Here is a 20,337-nt window from a genome sequence, read left to right as displayed (position 1 = left end):
CATGGCATGGCATGTACATAAACTGATGAGTGCTGTAAGTTAACCTAACAAACATAGCTTTGTAAACTTACCCCGATAAACGTATTTCTATCACATACATGCAAACATGAAATTATTCAGCATTTTCCTGGCAATTGGAGAAGTAGGGACTCCATGAATTGTGTTTTCCTAAAATCTGGGTCATGTTTCGTGGTCATTTTAGATCAGGACTCTGGTTATTGCACTTCCTCTTTGATATTTCCAAAACACATACAGGACCAGGAAATCATGATTTCTACATGTCACGGGTCTGATTTCATACAATACATTATACCATGTACTTTAGTATATACTACTTATCCCTTCTCTGCTATTTACAATGTTGTGGGATTTTGTTGTTATAACAACATAGAGATTACAGTGCCATATATGTTTGTCTAGAATTTGCAAACAAATGGCAGACAAAGTATGCAAACACTTTATGTATCTTAAAAACCCTTTTATTATGGAGCAGCGCGATTATTAATGTTTGTTGACATAAAACGTAGTGGTAAACCCAAGCTGGTGTGTGTAGGTGCTTACTCTGTTGTCCGTTAAGATAGCGACCGACCTGTAGGCACTTGTCCTGTTTATGGTTTCTCTAAGGCTGGGTGGAGATTGTTCATGTTCAGATTGGCAGAAGAATTAGACTTAGTAATGTACCTGTCCCTTACTTATATCCAACAGTAACAGCATCAGAGATCAAGTCATACAATGGCCAAGGCGTGAGTTACCAGTGTGGATCCACTGACGGCAAAACAGCCACGAACATCTACACTAACATGAAGGTCTTTATAGCTTTTGAAGGTCTCTGTGAATCTTTCGACATTCTTCCTGGACAAACTGTAAAGGATGCCAAACAGATGATCAAGGTAATCATTTATCTATATATTGACAGTGTCAGCATTTTGTAGACAGGAGATCCAGGGAGGTGAGTTCTTCTTTTACTGGGTGTGCTTCGTTTTGTATGGAGTATGGAAGGGTCAAGGCCAGGTACTAGTTGCTGTCTGTGTAACGTTGGGGAGATTTCACTTCCTGTTCTAGAGATGCAACAGAAAATGAAAGGAAACATCTCCAAAGTGAACAGAATTCCCATGTTATAGAGTTGTTATATAAACAGATGTCACCATTGGAAGATTTTCACCCACCTCTTGCTATGGTGACAACTCATAATGTTTCGATTTCTCCTTACTTTCTGTCTCTGTGACAGCGGTCAAATAGAAGGACAAATCTCCCCAGCGGGGACAAAGATACCAATAAAAACTTGACAAAGTGTTCACCTCCTTCTACTGCATCCAAACCTAGGAACAAAAACATTTTGCTTTTACATGCACTTTATAAAATTAAAAAAAAAACACACAAAAGGTATGATTTTAAATCTCAAAATACAGACAAATATTAGGTATGGGTACGGTATTTTGTAATGCTTAAATATTCAATTATTGTGGCAGGTATACCGCCTAAAATTTTTAGGCTTTTTCTTTTAGATTTGCACTGAAAACCACATCAACTTAAAGTGGAACTTCAGTCATTTTTTCATCTTTCCATCTATTAAATCTTCTGCCCTTGTTGTTTTAACTTTGGATAGTAAAACATTTGTTTCTGCCAGTAAATACCTTATACAGCCCACTTCCTGTTTCTTGTCTGGTCATTAGCCTAGGCTTATGACATCATGCACGGCTCTCTCTCTCGCTCTTGTGAAAGTTTGCCAGGAAGGGAGGGGGGGGATAAGTTATAAGAGGGCCAATGAGAGCTGCAGATGTGCATCTGTGTGTCTGTGTAAATCCAGGAAATGAAAAGGCAGCAGCTTCAGCTTCCCATAGTTAAAATGGTTGCAGCCAGACTCAGTGGAGGGAGATTTCTGCAGCATATTTGGCAAGCACAGAATCACATTATATATAAAATAATATGCAAAGTGGTTGGAGGGAAGCTTTAGAATGGCAAAGATGTTTTTATTACAAATCATCTGAGCAGACTGCAGCTCCTCTTTAACTGCAGTGATGAGGTGCTATATGCAGGAGATTGAATGCAGTCTGTTGCAGTGTGCAGCCATAATTATCTCAAATATTAGTACTATTTTACCCAGACACAGAGTAGAATACATTTATGGATAAAAATAATCCAAGTGTAGTGCTACCCCACAGGAGCCACTGGTAATTTGGGGCCACTGCTTTGATCCAGCCCAATGTGAGGCCTCTCCCTCACTGACATCACCAGTACACCTTTCTGGAAACCTCAGCAGCAATGTTAATTTTGACATCAGATTTTGATTTAGTCTTAGTTATAGTCTTTTGACTAAAATGCCATTTTAGTTTTAGTCGTATTTTAGTCGTCTGAGTTGTTTTAGTCGTATTTTAGTGTAATAAAATCTCCAGTACATTTCAGTTGACTAAAATCTAATGGATTTAGTTAAATTTTAATGCATTCCCACATATCAAGGATAACTTGCCACAAATTTGTGGCAGTGTTGAATTGTAAGTCTGTTAACTTGCTGCACATTTTCACTGGCAAGTTGTACACTTGCAGAGCACTTGAAGCACAAGTTCTAGTTGATACTTTTTTCCAATTTGTGGCAAATTTTGCATGGCAAGGCTCTGGTAAGAGCTAAGTTGCAGTGGTGAGTCTACAGCAAGAGCTCTGCAAGTCTACAGCATGAAAATTCAGCCACAATGACCCTTGTGGTGGGATGACTATTGTACAAAACAACTGAACCAGAACTTGCAGCACACTTGCAGAATGTTTGCGAAGAAAGTTGATCTGGAGTCATGCAATGCGGACTTGCTGCAATTGTGCAACAAACTTGTGAAGCCTGGCAAGTCTAGCAATAGCTTTGCAAGTCATTTTCTACCTTGCAGGACAATAGCTTGCTATCTGGGTTATTTCTTTAGAACTGCCAAACATTATATACCCCTGAGTATTATTTATGGCATGAAGGTTTGTACACGCACTACAGACACAGATTTAGCTTTTTTGTAATATAAATTCAATTTAGTTTTACTCATAGTCTTTTGACTAAAATGCCATTTTAATTTTAGTTGTATTTCAGTCTCTTGACTAAAATGTCATTTTAGTTTTAGTCGTATTATAGTTTTTTTACTAAAATGTCATTTTAGTTTTAGTCGTATTTTAGTCATCTGAATTGTTTTAGTTTTAGTTATATTTTAGTCTACGAAATTAACACTGCTCAGCAGGCACACAAGCATTAAGCCTGGTACACACTATCTTAAAAAACTGGCAGCTCAGGTCGGAGCTGCTGTACTAAAGGTCTGACGTTAGTACAGCGATCTCCCCTGCTAAACTAATGTGTTCTGAGAATTTGCAGCTTGGCAGCTGATTAGATTACCAGAGGCAGGAGGGGCTTTTTCTGTAGTTTACCAATGCTGGCAGTTGGTGAGACACCGAGCCTTCTTGGCGACACCGAGCCTTCTTGGCGACTGCTCAGCAGATCTGGGCCTGGTTCACCAGCAAGCATCTCAGAGTGTGCACTGGACTGGTCGATTATGTAGTGAACTCTGCCGAGTTCAGCATCCTGGTCTCTGGATGTGTCAGTGTCCAGCGAAACGCATCACTGAAACAGATCAGCAAGCACAACACAGCACAGCACTTCTTCTTCTTTCCTCTCACTAGTTGGTGCATTCCCCAACCTCCCCACTCTTTCCCCGGCTTTCCTTTTTATATGACCCCTCCTGCTCTTGGGTATTCCTGGGCATTTTAGTTGCTTCCCAGTCCCAGAACATCTCCTCCAAACTACAACTCTCATGGTGCCACTCCTTAAGGTCAGGTACTGGCTAAATAAGGCACACTTGATAATGCCATCTTGAAACAGGAAAAGAGTTCTGCAACCAGTAACGTTACCATCTGTTACACAAGTTACAATGATTTATTTAATGGATAGCTAACTACGGCGGACACCAAATCACATTTTCATTAGGCACAGCTCATTTTAGCTATAAAAGGTAATCCTTCAATCCAGTGGTGAAAGCTTCCATAACCCCACTGTTTTCTAGCCTTCAGCACTGGGTTGGAGCCTAAGCTATCACTGGTAATGGCTGTCCTGGCAGCTTCCCTATGATACAGCGAACCAGATTTGCACATGGCAACTGAAGACCTCTTATGTGTATGCACATAGATACAGTAAAAAGGTAAAATAGTAACCTGCTCATCAGTTTTTATCTAACTAGATATGTGGGAAATGGAATATTGTGGGTGATAAAGAACAGTTTTCACAAGTACCGGTGGTATGTACAGGCACTTTGAGGTGTCTTTTTTTTTTTTTTTTTAACAAAAAAGTTTATTTAGGTTTTCCAAAACAAACAGTTTAAAGCGGATTAGACATAGATAGAGACATCTTACAAAGTTTTCTTACATTTCTTAACAAATGCAGGAGTAACAGTCAAATCAACAATATGTTAACAAGAACATAACACCCATCTCGGGTGGAGGTATAAGAGGTCACATTGATTACCTTTAGTTCGTACACTTTAATCCCACATTCTCACAGGTAGACACAAAAAACTATTGGTGAGGACCAGTTTATATCAATTATCGTGAGCCACAACCCGGGGGCCTCAGTCGATAGTTAGATGTTTTGCCTTCACCCATGCTGCCCAAATCTTCCCAAATTTTTTGGGGCAATTTCTTCCCATATATGTCATTTTATATAATGGTAATGCCCTATTTATCAAGGACTGCCAAAGCTGTCTGGTGGGTGGCTGGGACTGATTCCACTGTAATAGGATTGCCTTTCTAGCGTATAGTGTGGCGTAGAAGATAAATAGTTTCTTCCCCCATGAGACCTCTAGGAAGTCGCAAATGCCTAACAAAAGAGGGATCGGGCTGTATGGAATCATCAATCTCCCAATAGAGTTAATATCAGCAAGTATATTTTCCCAGAATTCCTTCACACCAGGGCAGGACCAGACTATATGGAAGAAGTCAGCGTCATCCCAACCACACCTAGCGCACCTCGCCGACCTATCAGGGTAAATTCTCGCTAAACGTACTGGAGAATAATATGCACGGTGGAGAAACTTCAGTTGCATGAACCTATCTCTAGCCGAAATTGTAAGGGGTAAATATTGCTGAATCCCCTCCTCCCAGTCCTCATCTGTCAGCTCCGGAATATCCCCCCGCCATAGCTCACACAGCTGGGACACTCTAGATATGTCATGGGACGCAAATATATTGTACAGTGTGGACAGCGTTTTCCCAGTATCTGGGGATTTAAGTGTATTTTCCACAGGCGACCCCTCCAGATTCAGCGGGCCAGGGAATTGGGACCGGAATGCATGGCGTAACTGAAGGAATCTGAAGAACATATGATTCGGGAGGTCCTTATCTCTTTTTAAGGCATCAAAAGAGACCAGTCGGCCCTGTACTACTATGTCCCCCAAAGTTTTGACCTCATATCTAGCCCACACGACCGGGTCAGGAATAGAGCGAAAGTGAGGCAGACGAGGGTTTCCCCATAAAGGAGTCGCAGGGGACCAGTCATTGGGTCCCATGAGCTGTTTTTGGACCGTGTCCCAAACCTTAAGAGTCGTTTTCATGGGAAGAGTCACCTGAAGATTGGATCTGGGGCCTCTATAAACCAAATTCCCCAACTCCGCAAACGAACCAACCAACGCCACCTCCGTGGTGGAAGCGGGATTAGTCGGGTCCTCCGAGAACCACCACTTAACAGTCACCAGGACCGCCGCCCAATAGTATTTCAGAAAACAGGGCAAGGCCAATCCCCCCAGCACACCTGGTAGTTGTAGAGATGATCTAGCTATTCTAGGAGCCTTCCCATTCCAGATAAATGAGGTAACAATACTGTTCAAGTGTTTAAAGAAGGTTATCGGTATAGAGATTGGAGTTTAACGGAATAAATAGGTAAACTTGGGTAATACCGACATCTTGATTAAGTTAACGCGGCCAACTGGTGTTAGAGGTAGGGATTTCCATGTGGCGCATCTTTGGGAAAGGTGATTAACCACTGGGTTTAGGTTGAGGGTTATATATTTTTTTAAATCCCGATGTATTTCTACACCTAAATATTTAAACTGAGGGACTCTACTAAGCTGCCCATCTGCCTGCGAGGAGGCAGAGTCAGCATGGAGAGGGAACAGGACCGACTTCCCCCAATTCATGCATATGCCCGAGAATTTGCCAAAGTTATTAATTACCGAAAGGGCTGCCCGTAGGGAAGTACCATTGTCTCTATGATACAGCAAGCTGTCGCCGGCATATAACGACACCTTTTCCTGTATTGAACCCCTTGTGATCCCCCGAATCTCTGGTGCAGCACGGAGGAGGGCAGTCATGGGCTCAATCGCCAGGGCGAAAAGTCCCGGCGAAAGAGGGCACCCCTGCCTGGTCCTACTACCAAGGGGGAATGCCGGAGAGAGCACCGTACCCGTGCGTACCCTGGCCGTCGGGGCCTTGTACACCATCCTGACCCAGGAGAGGAGGACCGGACCGAAACCGAATCTGCGAAGTACCTCCCAGAGATAGCCCCATTCAACAGAATCGAAGGCCTTCTCTGCATCTAAAGAGGCCACAATCCCGTCCTCCACATCCTCCTCTCCAGAGGCCAAGACCGCATACAACCTATGAATGTTTATATCTGTGCCCTTCCCCGGCATAAAGCCTGATGGTCTTCGTGAATAAGGGTAAGTATTACTTCGTTCAGGCGTCTGGCTAGAATTTTAGTAAGTATTTTTGCATCAGCATTAAGCAGGGATATGGGTCGGTATGAAGGGCACAGTTGGGTATAACCACTATAATGGCTTGTGCCATAGATAGTGGGAGCTCACCAGTTCGTAGGGTCTCCGTGAGCATTGCATGCATCCTATGTGCTACCTCACCAATGTATAGTTTATAGAATTCGGGGGGGAGACCATCTATTCCCGGGGTCTTCCCCGTCTGCATAGAACCCAAGGCCTGCTGAACCTCCTCCAAAGCTATTGGGGCATCTAAGCTTTCCCTTGCTGCGTCTGTAAGGACCAGAAGCGTTACCCTGTCTAAAAAGTCTGAGAGCTCATCAGGAGAATATTGTGTCTTAGAAGAGTACAGAGTCGAGTAGTAATCAGCAAAGCAAGCATTAATATGTACCGGGTCGGATACTAGAGTCCCGTCACTCTTTCGAATACGGGCTATGGTGGAGATCGAGGATTGTTCCTTGGTCAGCCAGGCTAGAAGCCTGCCTGTTTTGTCCCCTTGTTCGAATATTCTCTGTGTCTGGGCCAATTGGCGTTTATTTGCCTTGGCCACTCTGAGTAGCATAACCTCCCGATAGGCCACCCTCATATCCTGTGCTATAATTGGGTTAGAGGTAAGGGCAAACCTAGTCTCTAACTCTCGGGCCTTAGCCTCCGCTTCCTCCAATAACATTGCATCGTTTCTACGTTCCTTGGCTATGGATGACATAGCAACCTCTAATGTAGGCTTTAAAGGTGTCCCATACAGTCCCTGGTGTGGCGGAATTGGCATTAGATAACCAGAATTGTTTGATCTCTTTGACAATCTCCACTTCAATAGTAGGATGTTCAATCCAGAACCGAGACAACCGCCAGATTCTATCTCCCTGTGGGGTAGCAGTTTGCACGTACACAGCAGTGGGGAGTGGTCAGATATCCCCCTTGGGAGTATCTCAGTATCTATAATTTTGGGAAGCATGTGTAAACTGGCATAGAAAAGGTCAATACGAGATAATGTATTATAGGAGGAGGAGTGACATGTGTACATACGATCCGATGGGTGTTTCCATCGCCACACTTCCTCCAATCCCATTGTCTGGGACCAACGGAACAGCGCCGAATCAGTGGCGAGGTCCGGGGACAGTTTATCTAGAGAGGGGTTCGGAGGGATATTGAAATCCCCCGTTAGGATCACGTTATACGTGGGGAACTGGGCAATCAGGGTAACCATTTTCTGTAAGAGGGAGATATTAGCCGGAGGCGGCAGATAAACACCCACCACCACCATGGCTATTGTGCCGATAACAGCATGTAACAGCACATATCTGCCTTCTGGATCTTTAAGTACATCCAGGGGTTCAAAATTAAGAGATCTGTGGACCAAAATACTAACTCCCTTGGCATAACTAGTGTGCGTAGCATGGTAATGGTGTCCCACCCACGGCCTCTTCAGTCCCAGTACTCTACCACCCACCAAGTGTGTCTCCTGGAGAACGCAGATATGTGGAGTATACTTTTTAAGGTAATCAAAAACTAGAGAGCGCTTGATTTTATGGTTAAGACCTCTGACATTCCAGGACAAGATCTTTAATGGAGCCATATCCCGGGAGGACAGATAAATTGAACGGGGAACCACATACCTCGGGGGCTTACGTGAGACCCCCCCCCCACCCCACCCCACTCCCATCAGTGGGCAAGCAGGGAGCTCGCAGGTAGGTAGTAGGACAGGAGACTTCCTAGCGTAACCTAATCCTCTGATGTTATAGACCCATTTGTATTGAAATGCATTCAAGCATGTAAGTATAAGAAAACCAAGAACAAAAATAAAACAAAATAAACAAAAAAACCAAACTTAACTCCCATCCTACCCCACACCCCTTTAAATGAACCTGGGGGTGTTCGAGTACCCATAACAACCAAAAAAACAACTTAAATGTAGGAGTAAGCTCCTATGGGCGCAGTGTGTAGCAATCGACACACCTAGGACCAATGGAGCGCAGGGACTCCACTACACGCATTACCTGTAGGCCATTGCTGATAAAAAGGAAAAACATGTTAGGGGAACAAAGAAACCCTTCAGCATCTACACAGCAACTCACACTTAGATCACTCTAAGGGTACAATCTTAGTTACATGAGCTATTCGCTCAACCTGTAGGAAATAAACGAGGTTAAACAGTACATATTAAACAATTATGCTTCTCACTTGAGACCGATCCAAGGGGAAAACTTTCCACCCCTAACCTCTCCATCTGATCGGCAGTTCCATAGGCGGATCACAGTTCTGGTGGAGATACCAATGTCATGTTTAATCAGATGACTCTGACTGTAAGAGGCCCGGAGAAGCAACTTCAGCCCCCCACCCACCTCAACCGCTCAAATGCAAGATCCATCCCTCACTTGTTAGCACTGGAAAAGGGGTGATAATTATAGAGAGTATGAATTCCAGTACATCCTGCATCAAGGGGGGGGCCACAGGAGGGGGGGGGACCAACGGCAAAGAGAGTCAAACGCCGCAGGTGAGTCAAAGGTGGCAGACCCCCCCCAACCCAGACTACCCACCCCGTTCAGCAAAATATCGGTCACCTCCCATGTCAACACCAGACATTGCATCCAGTTCACATTCTAAAACTGGTCTCCATAAAAGACAAATGCATCACTCTCTGTGGTCTGCCGGAGTCCGATAAAGAGGAGGTTGCAAAAATAAAAAACTGCTTTTCTTACCGCCAAACATCTCGGGTATAGTAAAGGGGTATTCTTGGTGGTCTCTGATTTACCGATCAATGATTGCGTGGCAAGGATTCGAGCCATCTGGACGCCTCCTCCGGGGAAGTGAAAAATTTTGTAGTCTCACCGTCCACCACTCTAGGCCGCGCTGGGAATAGCATGCTGTATTTGAGCCCCCTGGTGCACATTTGGGCTTTGACTTGATCGAATGTCCTACGCTGTCTTTGCGTCTCGACCGAATAATCAGGGAACAGCATGATCTTCGCGTTTTTGGATCTCAGTTCCCCAGCTTTTCTGGCTTCTCTAAGGATTAAATCATGATCTCTAAAGTTTAGCATGCGGAATATGAAAGTTCGTGGCGGTGCTCCCGGCAGACCCCGGACCGATGGCATCCTATGGGCGCGCTCCACCGCAAAATGGGTAGAGAATGGAGCTTGTGGAAGAAGAGTACGGAGCAGATGCTCTGTATAAGCCTCCGGATCTCTTCCCTCCACTCCTTACGGAAGTCCCACCAGTCGCAGGTTATTTCTGCGATTTCTGTTTTCCTGGTCTTCAGCACGGGATTCCAGCGTTTTCATCATAACTTGCAGTGTACGGATTGAGGCACTATGATCCCGGATGACATCCTCATTGTCTCCTACTCTTCGTTCAGCCTCCGTCAGCCTATCGCGGTATTTGTCCATATCACGTCTTATGAGGCCCATTTCAGACTGCATCTGCTCTATTTTCGTGGTAAGGGTGGTTTGGCAACCTGTTATCGCCTGCATTAGTGCTTGGAATTGATCTGTGGCCAGTTGAGACGTTTCTGCACATGGTTCTGTGTGCTCCGTTTGGGACGCCATGTTTAGTCGTACCGCTGCACGTGTGTCCCTGGCCGGCGGTGGAGTTTTTTGGGCCGACTGCCTTTTCTTCTGTGCACCGGAGGTTCTCTTACGCATGCCCAGTCTCAGACCTAGCCCGGCAGGCAGGACAGTGTGGTTATGTATCTCAAGGGGCCAAATTAAGGCAGCTGTGCAATGTGAAGCCCCTGTCCCTCGCCTCACACCAGGGTGCTCCACGTATGTACTTTCTGCAGTGGCGGCGCTTGCAATGCCGGATGTCACTGTCTTTATGCCCCAGATTAGCTCCCCAGGGAAGTCACTGTGTAGTGGGATAAGGAGGGTGGCTATAAGTCCTTAGAGGCAAATGTCAGCTTCAGTGTATCAGGCAGAGCAGTGTACGTTAATATCACAGGGAGTTGGATTGGAATGGTTGTACAGCATGTAGCTCCTGACTATCACTTCTCCCCAGGACGCTGCACTTGTGTCTGCCTGCGGGGTTTATAAGGGAGGATGCCGCCGTCTGTGTGCCCCAGTGTATGTCCCGCTCGAGCCCGTGGCAGAACCCCTTTTCAGTGGGGTAAGGAGGGTGGCTCTATATCATAAAGGTCAGGTGTGGAGGGTGCCATCCAGAGCAGCCAGAGCGGTCTATGTTCATGTAACAGGGGACAGGAGCGTGAGGCCTGTGCAGCGTGGAGCCCCTGTCTCTCCTGCACACTAGGGCGCTCCACGCGGTCCCGCTGGCAGCGGCGTCTGCTCGCCCGATGCCGATGTCACTACCTCCCAGGTTACCTCTCGGGAGAGCCCTTGAGCAGCGGCAGCTCAGGAGGACCAGCAGGGTGTCCGTGTATCCCCAAAAACCGGATGATAGAGCCGATCAGGTGCGGAGCTCTTGTCCCTCACGTCCTGCTAGGTTGCCATCTTGACCACGCCCCACTTTGAGGTGTCTTTAGACAGATATACAGTATATATGCACTATATTGCCAAAAGTATTGGGACGTTAGCCTTTACACGCACATGAACTTTAATGGCATCCCAGTCTTAGTCCGTAGGGTTCAATATTGAGTTGGTCTACCCTTTGCAGCTATAACAGCTTTAACTCTTCTGGGTAGGCCATTCACAAGGTTTAGGAGTGTGTCTATGGGAATGTTTGACCATTCTTCCAGAAGCGCATTTGTCAGCTAAGGCACTGATGAGGATGAGAAGGCCTGGGTCGCAGTCTCTGCTTTATTTTATCGTAAGGTGTTCTATCGGGTTGAGGTCAGTCAAGTTCCTTAAACTCAAACTCGCTCATCCATGTCTTGCTTTGTGCACTAGTCCATATCATTTGATATTTGGTGGAGGGGGGATTATGGTATAGGGTTGTTATTCAAGGGTTGGGCTTGGCCCTTGGTTCCAGTGAAGGGAACCCTTATGCCGTGTACACACGAGTGGACTTTTCAGCATCAAAGGTCCGACGGTCTTTCCGACGGACTTTCGATGGAGTTACGACGGACTTTCGAACGACCGGACTTGCCCACACAAGTCCATTCTTTTGAACGTGATGACGTACAAAGGGACTAGAATAAGGAAGTTCATAGCCAGTAGCCAATAGCTGCCCTAGCATCCTTTTTTGTCCGTTGGACTAGCATACAGACGAACGGATTTTTCCACCGGACTCAAGTCAGTCGGAAAGATTTGAAACATGTTCCAAACCTAAAGTCCGTCTGATTTTCCACAGAAAAGCTCCGCTGAAGGTCCGATTAAGCCCACACACGGTCAGATTGTCCGACGGATTTGTTCCATCGGACCAGTCCGGTCGAAAAGTCCGGTCGTGTGTACACGGCTTTAAGGCATCAGCATACTAAGATATTTTGAACAATTTCATGCTCCCAACTGTGTGGGAACAGTTTTGGGATGGCCCCTTCCTGTTCCAACATGACTGCACACCGGTGCACAAACAAGGTCCATAAAGACATGGATGAGCAAGTTTGGGGTGGAGGAACTTGACTGGCCTGAGTTCTGACCTCAACCCGATAGAACACCCTTGGGATAAATTGGTGCGGAGACTGCAAGCCAGGCCTTCTCATCAAACATCAGTGCTGACCTCACAAATGCGCTTCTGGAAGAATGGTCAGACATTCCCATACACACATTCCTAAACCTTGTGGACAGCCTTTCCAGAAGAGTTGAATCTGTTACAGCTGCAAAGAGTGGGCCAAATCAATATGTAGTATTGTATTCATATATTAGCAAGACTTTATTGTGTCTCAGACAACACAAAAGTGCAACTCGTAAATAAAATAAGTTGATCAGCAAATGAATGAAGTTGTAAAGAGGTTCATTTGTTTCTCTTTAAAGAGGCTGTAAACCTCTGAAATATGAACAAATCACATCCTTCTATAGTGTGTACTCAAACCAAACGCTGAGTGTGATTTCTGTCTGCTGTCTCGTTCCTGTGCTAATTGCACAAGTCACTTTTGAAAGGCTTTTTTTGACTCCAAGAAATAGAAGGGGATAATTAGGGAGCTCCAGCACACGGCCTGTGATTGAAAGCCTTGGCTTTGCATGGTTCCTGTGTGCTAGTCACTTCACTATGCATATATAAGGGTTTACACCTACTTTAACCCACCCTCTATGTACATTTGTACCAATCTCTTTGAAAGCTAGCACTTTCATGAGAAAAATACAGGGATGCCATTGCTGACTTCTTTCTGGAAATGCAAGATGCATGGCTGCTGTGCTAAGAATTCCCTTTAGTATCCATTGCACCTATCAAGAATGCATATGTAGAGTTCAGTGATTCACTGTTCGCATGTCTGTTCCCAGTAAGTAATGGAAGCCAGGGTCAGGCGGGGAGAAATTTCAGAGGAGGTCAGCAAAAGCCAACTACATGTTTCTCTACTGACAGGTGTATTTAAAAGTAAATAACTCAGTAAAAAAAACAAAAAACAAGGTAAGTTGTTTTCTGATAATCAGTAAAGTTTTTCTTGAGCTCTACTGTAGAAAAAAAAATTATACAGTGTATGTAGATTAGTTACTATGTGAGTATAGCAGGATAAGCAGCATATTCCTGAATGTGAAAACATGTATTAAGTATCAAGTGATATACAAGGTTATTGAAAAAAGAGCACTTTAATATTTTAGAAAAGCATATATTGAAAAAGCCAAAGTCGAATACAGTAAGTACAGTAGAAATAGTAAAATTGATATTGGCGCAATGTAGTGTAAAAGGAGGTAGACCCTTTTAAGAGCTCACATAAAAAGTCCAATAGACCACACAGATTGGCTGCAACTTTCTTAATATAGGATCTGGGTGAATCCTCCAATAGTGTAACTGAAATGTAAACAAAGGGCGCCAGCATCTGAGTGTAGAAATTTAATAAAACGCATAAAAGATGACATGTATGCACTCACATATATAAGTGAAAAAACAGGCACATCATCCCTCATAATCCAGCTGGGCTCTCAGTCATCGTTTGCAGAGTTTGGCAGGAAAACATGCCAGGACTGCATAGTGAAAGCCAGGAAGCGGCTGCATATAAGGAGCGGTGAGGAGCAATGGTAAACCAGCTTGAGCAGACAAAAGAGTTGATGTAGTAATTTTGGTTAGTGAAAGGGACACAGCTAGGCTTGATGATGTAATAGGGGTGTAGTTATGCATTTCAGGGCATGGACATGCCCCTTTCTCCAGCCATAATGGTTTTTCAGTAACATATGTGAGTACATACATGTAATTTCTATGCTTTTTAATAAATTGCAACACTCACAGGGTGGCACCCTTTGTTTACATTTCATTTACAGTAAGTACAGTGGCTCTCTCTGCATCCAATCATAGATCATAAGAAGAAACAAAGGGCTGCCCAACTTTAGTAGGTGACCCTTCGTTTTTTGCATTGGCACATAGAGCAGAAAGTGAGAATGGGCTTCTGTGGCCACCACCTGGGTTCACCTGCAGCTGAAGAGAATTTTGGAGTTTGGAGCAGTGTGTTTTTTATGGAATTCTACTAACATAGAGTAGCTGTCATTGGGCAGTTGTTTGTGCCAGTGGTTGGCACGATATTCTGGATAAGATTGTTCCTTTTAAATCTGCTGAATAGTGGATTATAAAAGTCTGAATTAAAACAAAGTGGAGTAGATTGAGACAAGCCTCTATAAATAGTCAGCAGATATTAGATGGCATCTGTCTGTGCCTTCACCATCTGGTTGTGAAATAATCTTTCAACTGAATGATTGTGGCACAAGTGGAAGGAAAGGTGGAAAAGTAATAGTGACTGGCAAGGAATAATCCAACCAGTCAGCTTTCTCCTAAGTAAGCTTGAGTAGAAGACATCTGCTATGGTAAGCTAAAGCCTGCAGATGTACAATCATTCCCCAATACAACTGTAAATGGCCAGATTGGGCAAAGGTTCTCCGATGTTTAAATATGATGCACTAAAACATTGATTTAAATATATTCCTAAATAACCACAAAGGATATAAATCCACTTTTGTGTCCACCAAATGCCTTTGCAAACCCAAATATTACTTTGTGAAGTAGTGTTGACATCAATATTGTGTTGTGCATAGCCTTTGCAGAAAGCAAGGGGAGACCCAGCAGCTCCACCCACTATAGGCTGCCTGCAGAAAGCTTCAGGGGGGCGGATACAAGACCAGTCACCCAGCACAAGGAGTAAGAACAACAGTGGCTACTTTTTATTACAGGAAGCTCCTGCACAGGGCTAAAATCCAGGAGTTGTTCCTGACAGACAGATACACAAAGGACACCAAAATTCAAGTAAGAGAACATCTGGCTCTTTTAAAAGCATTCTTTTTAGAGACTGGCTCTTTTTAGAGCTATTGCCTATTTAGACTATATTTGCTCACCATGGAGTTCAGATTTAACAACAGTAACTAAATCTCATAGTGTCTTTTTGACCAGTTTTCCCCATAAAGAGTAGCACTGTTTCGAGCTGTGTAGGAAGGTGGAGGAGCCGAAGGCAGACAGTTGCAATTTCAGGGAAAATAGTGACCATGTGTAGCACCCTCCTAGATAGGTGCAAAGATTAGGTAGATTAAGTTCTGATTTCAGTGGAGCTGCATTTTTGTTGTTAGGTAAATTTAGCTTGTCTCATTGTAACTAGTGTGGCTGTAAGTTCTGTGTTAGATAAATTTAGTTGTGCTCACTATAATCAGTGTGGCTGCATGTGATTAGCTAGGTCTGCTCAGTATTTCAGCTCCATACCTTTGTACATAGGTATGGAGGAATGCAAATAGCAGTATGAATATTTATACAGCCCTGGCCAATCCTGGGGAGGGTGGCCCTGAAGGCTGCTGGAAGTCTGTATAAATAATCTGAGACACAGAGCAGTTGGGTCTTTGCCTGCAGAGGGGAAGTCCAGCCTGGATGGTTTGCTGCCCTCTGTGCAGCGCTGCCATGTGCTTGCTGTTCGTGAGGCCTCAGGTGGGTGACCTGAGGGCCTCGATGCTGAATCTACAGACAGCTGACTGAGGGGCTGTCATCTGGAGATTTAGTCTATCTCCTATCACAGGAGAAAGGTGTTGCATGTTGGAAGAAGGCAACCAACTTTCCCTGGACTGTATTCCCTGAATACAGACGGCTGTGAGATCTTAAAGACTTTTGGACTGCTGCCACCCCTCTTGTGTTAGATAGTAAGCTGTGTGTTTGAACAAAGAGGACATTGGCTGGTGTCCTGAAGAGCTTAGTCTATCAAGTTCTTTGTGAAGGGACTCTGCTCCTGTTGCTCTAAAGAAGGAAGTGTTTAATTGCTTCTACTACAAAGCCAAGTCCACAGTTTTCTATAAGCAAGGAATTCTTCTTCAGCTTTACAGAAAGGATTTCACTGTCCTGAATCTGTTCATAGTTCTCTTTTTGGAGTATCCCACTCAATTTCCTCAACCCTATTCCAGTTACTCCAAAAAGAAAGACAACAAGAACACCACCCCTAGACTGGGTACTGAGGCAGAGTGACTGTGAACATGTGTCTGGCTGCAGGGCAACCCACCGGGAAAAGAACCTGGTCAAGTTCTCAGCTGCTTCCTTTTGGGATGGTGCTATACATGCAAGGTTTTGTAGCCTCAGTTTTTCTTTGCTGAGAACCTTTAGGACTGCCATGTGCTACTCCAAAGACATGGGGTTGATTTTCATAATTTGCCTCAGAACTTAGTGAACAAGGTAGAGCTCTGCTGACTCCCATCATCCAATCATGTGCAAGCACAAATGCTGTTTTTTTTTATTTTCCTTGCTCACGACTGGGTATTCTTTGCAAAGTGAAAATTTCCCTCATTCACTAAGCTCTGGGGAAAATTCCTCTGAACAACCTATATGCCTTTAGAAAATCAATTCACTTGGATCATTGTATGAATCTATCTTCTAAAGTCTATGAGAACCATTTAACAAAGAGTTGTTACTAGGCAGCATAAGTGTGAAATGCATTAAAAGTCTTAGGGCATTTAGCTGTACTTTGTTACACTCTAATGGAAAAAATCTATACAGATAGCAGAATGAAGTGGGTGTTGATGTCCTTATTTTTATCTAATTTATACTAAACTCTAGTGTATGTGGCACAAATACACGCAACTGTTCATAACTGATTCACATTACAGAATGTTTGTTTTGTAGGACTTTTTTCAAATCCAGTTGTCAGATGACAAACAAGGGAGACGATATCTGGAACTGACATACGCAGGAGGAGTGCTGAGAGATGAGTGGGTTCTCGCAGATGCTGGCATTACTCTTTGTTCTACCATTAAATGTACTGTTAAGGTAAAGATCAGCTGTTCCAATGTGTGTGGGCATACATTATTTGTTAGTGAGTATTTTTCACTCACTAAAAGCTAGATAAACTATAACATATACGCTTTCTTCTTCATTAAAGCTGCTCAGAAAACCTAAAAATTCTCCCTTGCTTGGGTTCAGGCTTGTGTATTCTAGAGGACTGGAAAAGCACATTTACTTACCCTATTCCTTCTCTCCCCTGGCAGAGGGTGCTCTCCTCTGCTCAGGCAGTGTACTGTCCTTTGTTGTCCTCACGTCCATTACAGGGCAATGGTTCCTGGATAGGTCTTGATAATATCAGGTGACCTTAGGAAGCCGGAGCACAGGGGAGAAGAAGCTGCAGGGACTGGTCTAGCAGCAGGATAGAATCTGCAAGAGCAGAGGATTGGGCAAGATAAAGTGCTTTTCACGATCCCCTAGGCATAAACAAACAGCTAACCCTTGCAGTGCAGACACAACCCCTTTGTAGAAGAGGTCTTTTTAGTTTTCTGGAGTTGGGCTTTAAAGCACCATGTTGAAAAACAGCAGACACAAAAAGGGACATACGGTAGGATGGATGAGGAGAGGATGGTTAAGGATAGAAAACAGAGGAAGAGTGGAAGCTGCCATTGCAGACCTTTCCTTTTGTAAATACTAGTCTCTTGCTGACATGCTGATCCAATAGCTTTAATTGTTTCTCTCTAAAGTCTGACTTTCCTGAAATGCATGCTTATCCAGGTCATCATCCCAAACTATCGAACACAGGGACAGCCAGGCAACAGGCTTTTACAGCAGGTGTAAAATCACTGCAGCGATATGTAAAAGCTAAACTTCAGGCAAACAAAGCGTTATTAAGGGTCATTTTTTTAAATTCATTTAAATAATAAACATGTTATACTTACCTGCTCTGTGCAATTGTATTGCACAGAGTGGCCCCAAACCTCCTCTTCTGGGGTCCCCTGCTAGCAATCTTAGCTCCCACTCTTTTTTGTGTGCCCCATAGCAAGCCGCTTACTATGGGGACACACAGTGCATGCTCGTTCAAGAGTTGTGTGTGTCTATGGAGCTGTGCTCCATAGACACACACAGTAGGGCTAAGCTCCGCCCCCTGCTTCCTTTTCACTGCATTTGATTGACAGCAGCAGGAGCCAATGGCCCAAATCCCTGTGTGAAGCGGAAGAGAGGGGAAAAGAGATGCAGCCATGCACAGCACTGGATCTGTTCTCCCTTCTCTTCCCTTTCACACAGAGAAGGGGAGGACAAAGCCATAAAATGTTTTTATTCATTCCCTGCATTTAGGTAAAAAACATTTTGTCATTAGAACCACTTGGCTGGGAAGGGGTTAACATCTAGAGTGATCAAGGGGTTAAATATGTGCCTAACTATGTGTAATGCGTGTAAAGTGTGCTGCTTTTACTAAATGAGCTCTAAACACAGAGATCATTCCCTCTGTCCCCCTTGGATGTCAACACAGAGCTCTGGGCTGTAAATGTACCCAGCTGATCACCAGGTCATGGGCATGAAACATTGGCGAGGACTTGCTGACTTGCTCCTGCTGCAGGTGCCTGTGGGAATACGCTCGCCCTAAACCAAAAACTAGGCAGCCATGTACGGGTACGTCGCTTTGCCCACTGCGGCCGCCCTCCCACAGTATATTGCCGGCAGGCGGTCACTAAGTGGTTAAATACACAGCTTAAAGCACTGTAGCTGCTGACTTTAAAAAAGTACTTACCTGTCCTGGGTGCCCGAGATGTTGGCCGCCCGAGGCTGACCTGTCCCTCGGTTCTTGGCACTGCCATCCTAGGAAATGGAAACAGGCAGTGGAGCCTTGCGGCTTCACTGGCAGTTTCCTATTGCGCGAGCGGCGCGACGCTCTGTGAATGGCCCGTGGTGTTCTGGGAACACACACAGTTCCCAGAAGACAACGGGGCCGCTCACCGAGGAGCAGAACACGCCGCGGAAAAGGAAGAGGCAGATTAGGAAGACTGCCTAGGAGGGGTGCAACGGATCGTCATCGATCCGTGATCCGATCCGCGGAGGTTGATCCGATCCGCGGAGGTTGATCCGTTCGGGACACCCGCGATCCACAGAGCGCTCTGTGGCCTCGGCCATAGGAAAGGCCGCGGCTTCGGCCTAGCTCCGGAGTGGCGACCATCTTGGTACACCCGGCGGCCGTTTAGCACGTGATCGCTCCGTCAAATGACGGAGCGATCACTTGTAACAAACCGGCGTCATGTCATGACGCCGGTTCCTTTCTCCCCTCTGTGTACTGATCTGTACAGTGGAGGGGAGAGATCGGATGGCAGCAGTGCCAATACTCTGCAATGCCCTGCCAATACTCTGCAATGCCCTGCCAATACTCTGCAATGCCCTGCCAATACTCTGCAATGCCCTGCTGTAATACCCTGCCCATACTCTGCAATGCCCTGCCCATACTCTGCAATGCCCTGCCCATACTCTGCAATGCCCTGCCAATACTCTGTAATGCCCTGCCAATACTTTGCAATACCCTGCTGCAATGCCCTGCCAATACTCTGCAATGCCCTGCCAATACTCTGCAATGCCCTGCCAATACTCTGCAATGCCCTGACAATACTCTTCCATACCCTGCCAATACTCTTCCATACCCTGCCAATACTCTTCCATACCCTGCCGATAGTCTGCCATACCCTGCCGATACTCTGCCAATATACCCGCCAATACTCTGCCAATATACCCGCCAATACCCTGCCAATACCCTGCAATACTCTGCCACACCCTGCCAATAGGGAGATTGTGGATATTACAGTGGGGGAGATTTTTTTTTTGTTGATCCGAAAATGATCCGAACCGTGACTCCTAATCCGAGGAACAATCCGAACCGTGAGTTTTTTGATCCGTTGCACCCCTACTGCCTAGCAACAAGGGTTTAGGTAAGTTTAAAAAAAAATTTTTCAAATTTTTTTTTTTTTCAAATTTTTTTTTTTATTTTTTTTTTTTTTTTTAGGATTTTTGGTGAATTTTTTTTTTTCAGGGTGGCCCTCCACTTTAAATGCACATAAGAGAACTGTTTTACTCATCAAATGGTTTGTATTTCTGTCCATCCAGGCTATGGAATTACACAATTCCACCACATGGCACTGTCTTGCAGGGGTGGAGACATGATTTTTCTCCCCTGCAGTTCAGTAACACTTAAGCCTCATACACATGATTGGATTTTCCGCCGGGAATTGTGTGATGACAGACTGTTGGCCGAAAACCTGACTGTTTGTACTCTCCGTCAGACTTTCCGTCAACAAATGTTGGATGGCAGGATTATAAATTTTCAGCAGACAACGGTCTGTTGTTGGATTTTCCTATTGTGTGTGCACAAGTCCGTC

At 44.8% G+C, this 20,337-nt stretch overlaps 1 protein-coding gene across 1 annotated transcript in view; it reads left to right on the top strand.

The window, feature by feature from the left end:
- The first annotated feature begins 553 nt into the window (after positions 1-553).
- The window catches only part of ANKUB1 (ankyrin repeat and ubiquitin domain containing 1), a 50,553-nt gene continuing 30,769 nt past the window's right edge, over positions 554-20,337 (top strand). Inside the window, exons 1-2 of the mRNA XM_073625978.1 lie at positions 554-890; positions 16,844-16,987. Coding sequence (XP_073482079.1) covers positions 801-890; positions 16,844-16,987 — 234 coding nt within the window. The 5' untranslated portion in view covers positions 554-800. The remainder of the gene's footprint in view (positions 891-16,843; positions 16,988-20,337) is intronic.

The sequence above is a fragment of the Aquarana catesbeiana genome, linkage group LG04, assembly GCF_042186555.1.
Source record: "Aquarana catesbeiana isolate 2022-GZ linkage group LG04, ASM4218655v1, whole genome shotgun sequence".
Taxonomy (NCBI): domain Eukaryota; kingdom Metazoa; phylum Chordata; class Amphibia; order Anura; family Ranidae; genus Aquarana; species Aquarana catesbeiana.
The sequence above is the reverse complement of the archived record's forward strand: the minus strand, read 5'-3'. Positions and strand labels throughout refer to the sequence as shown.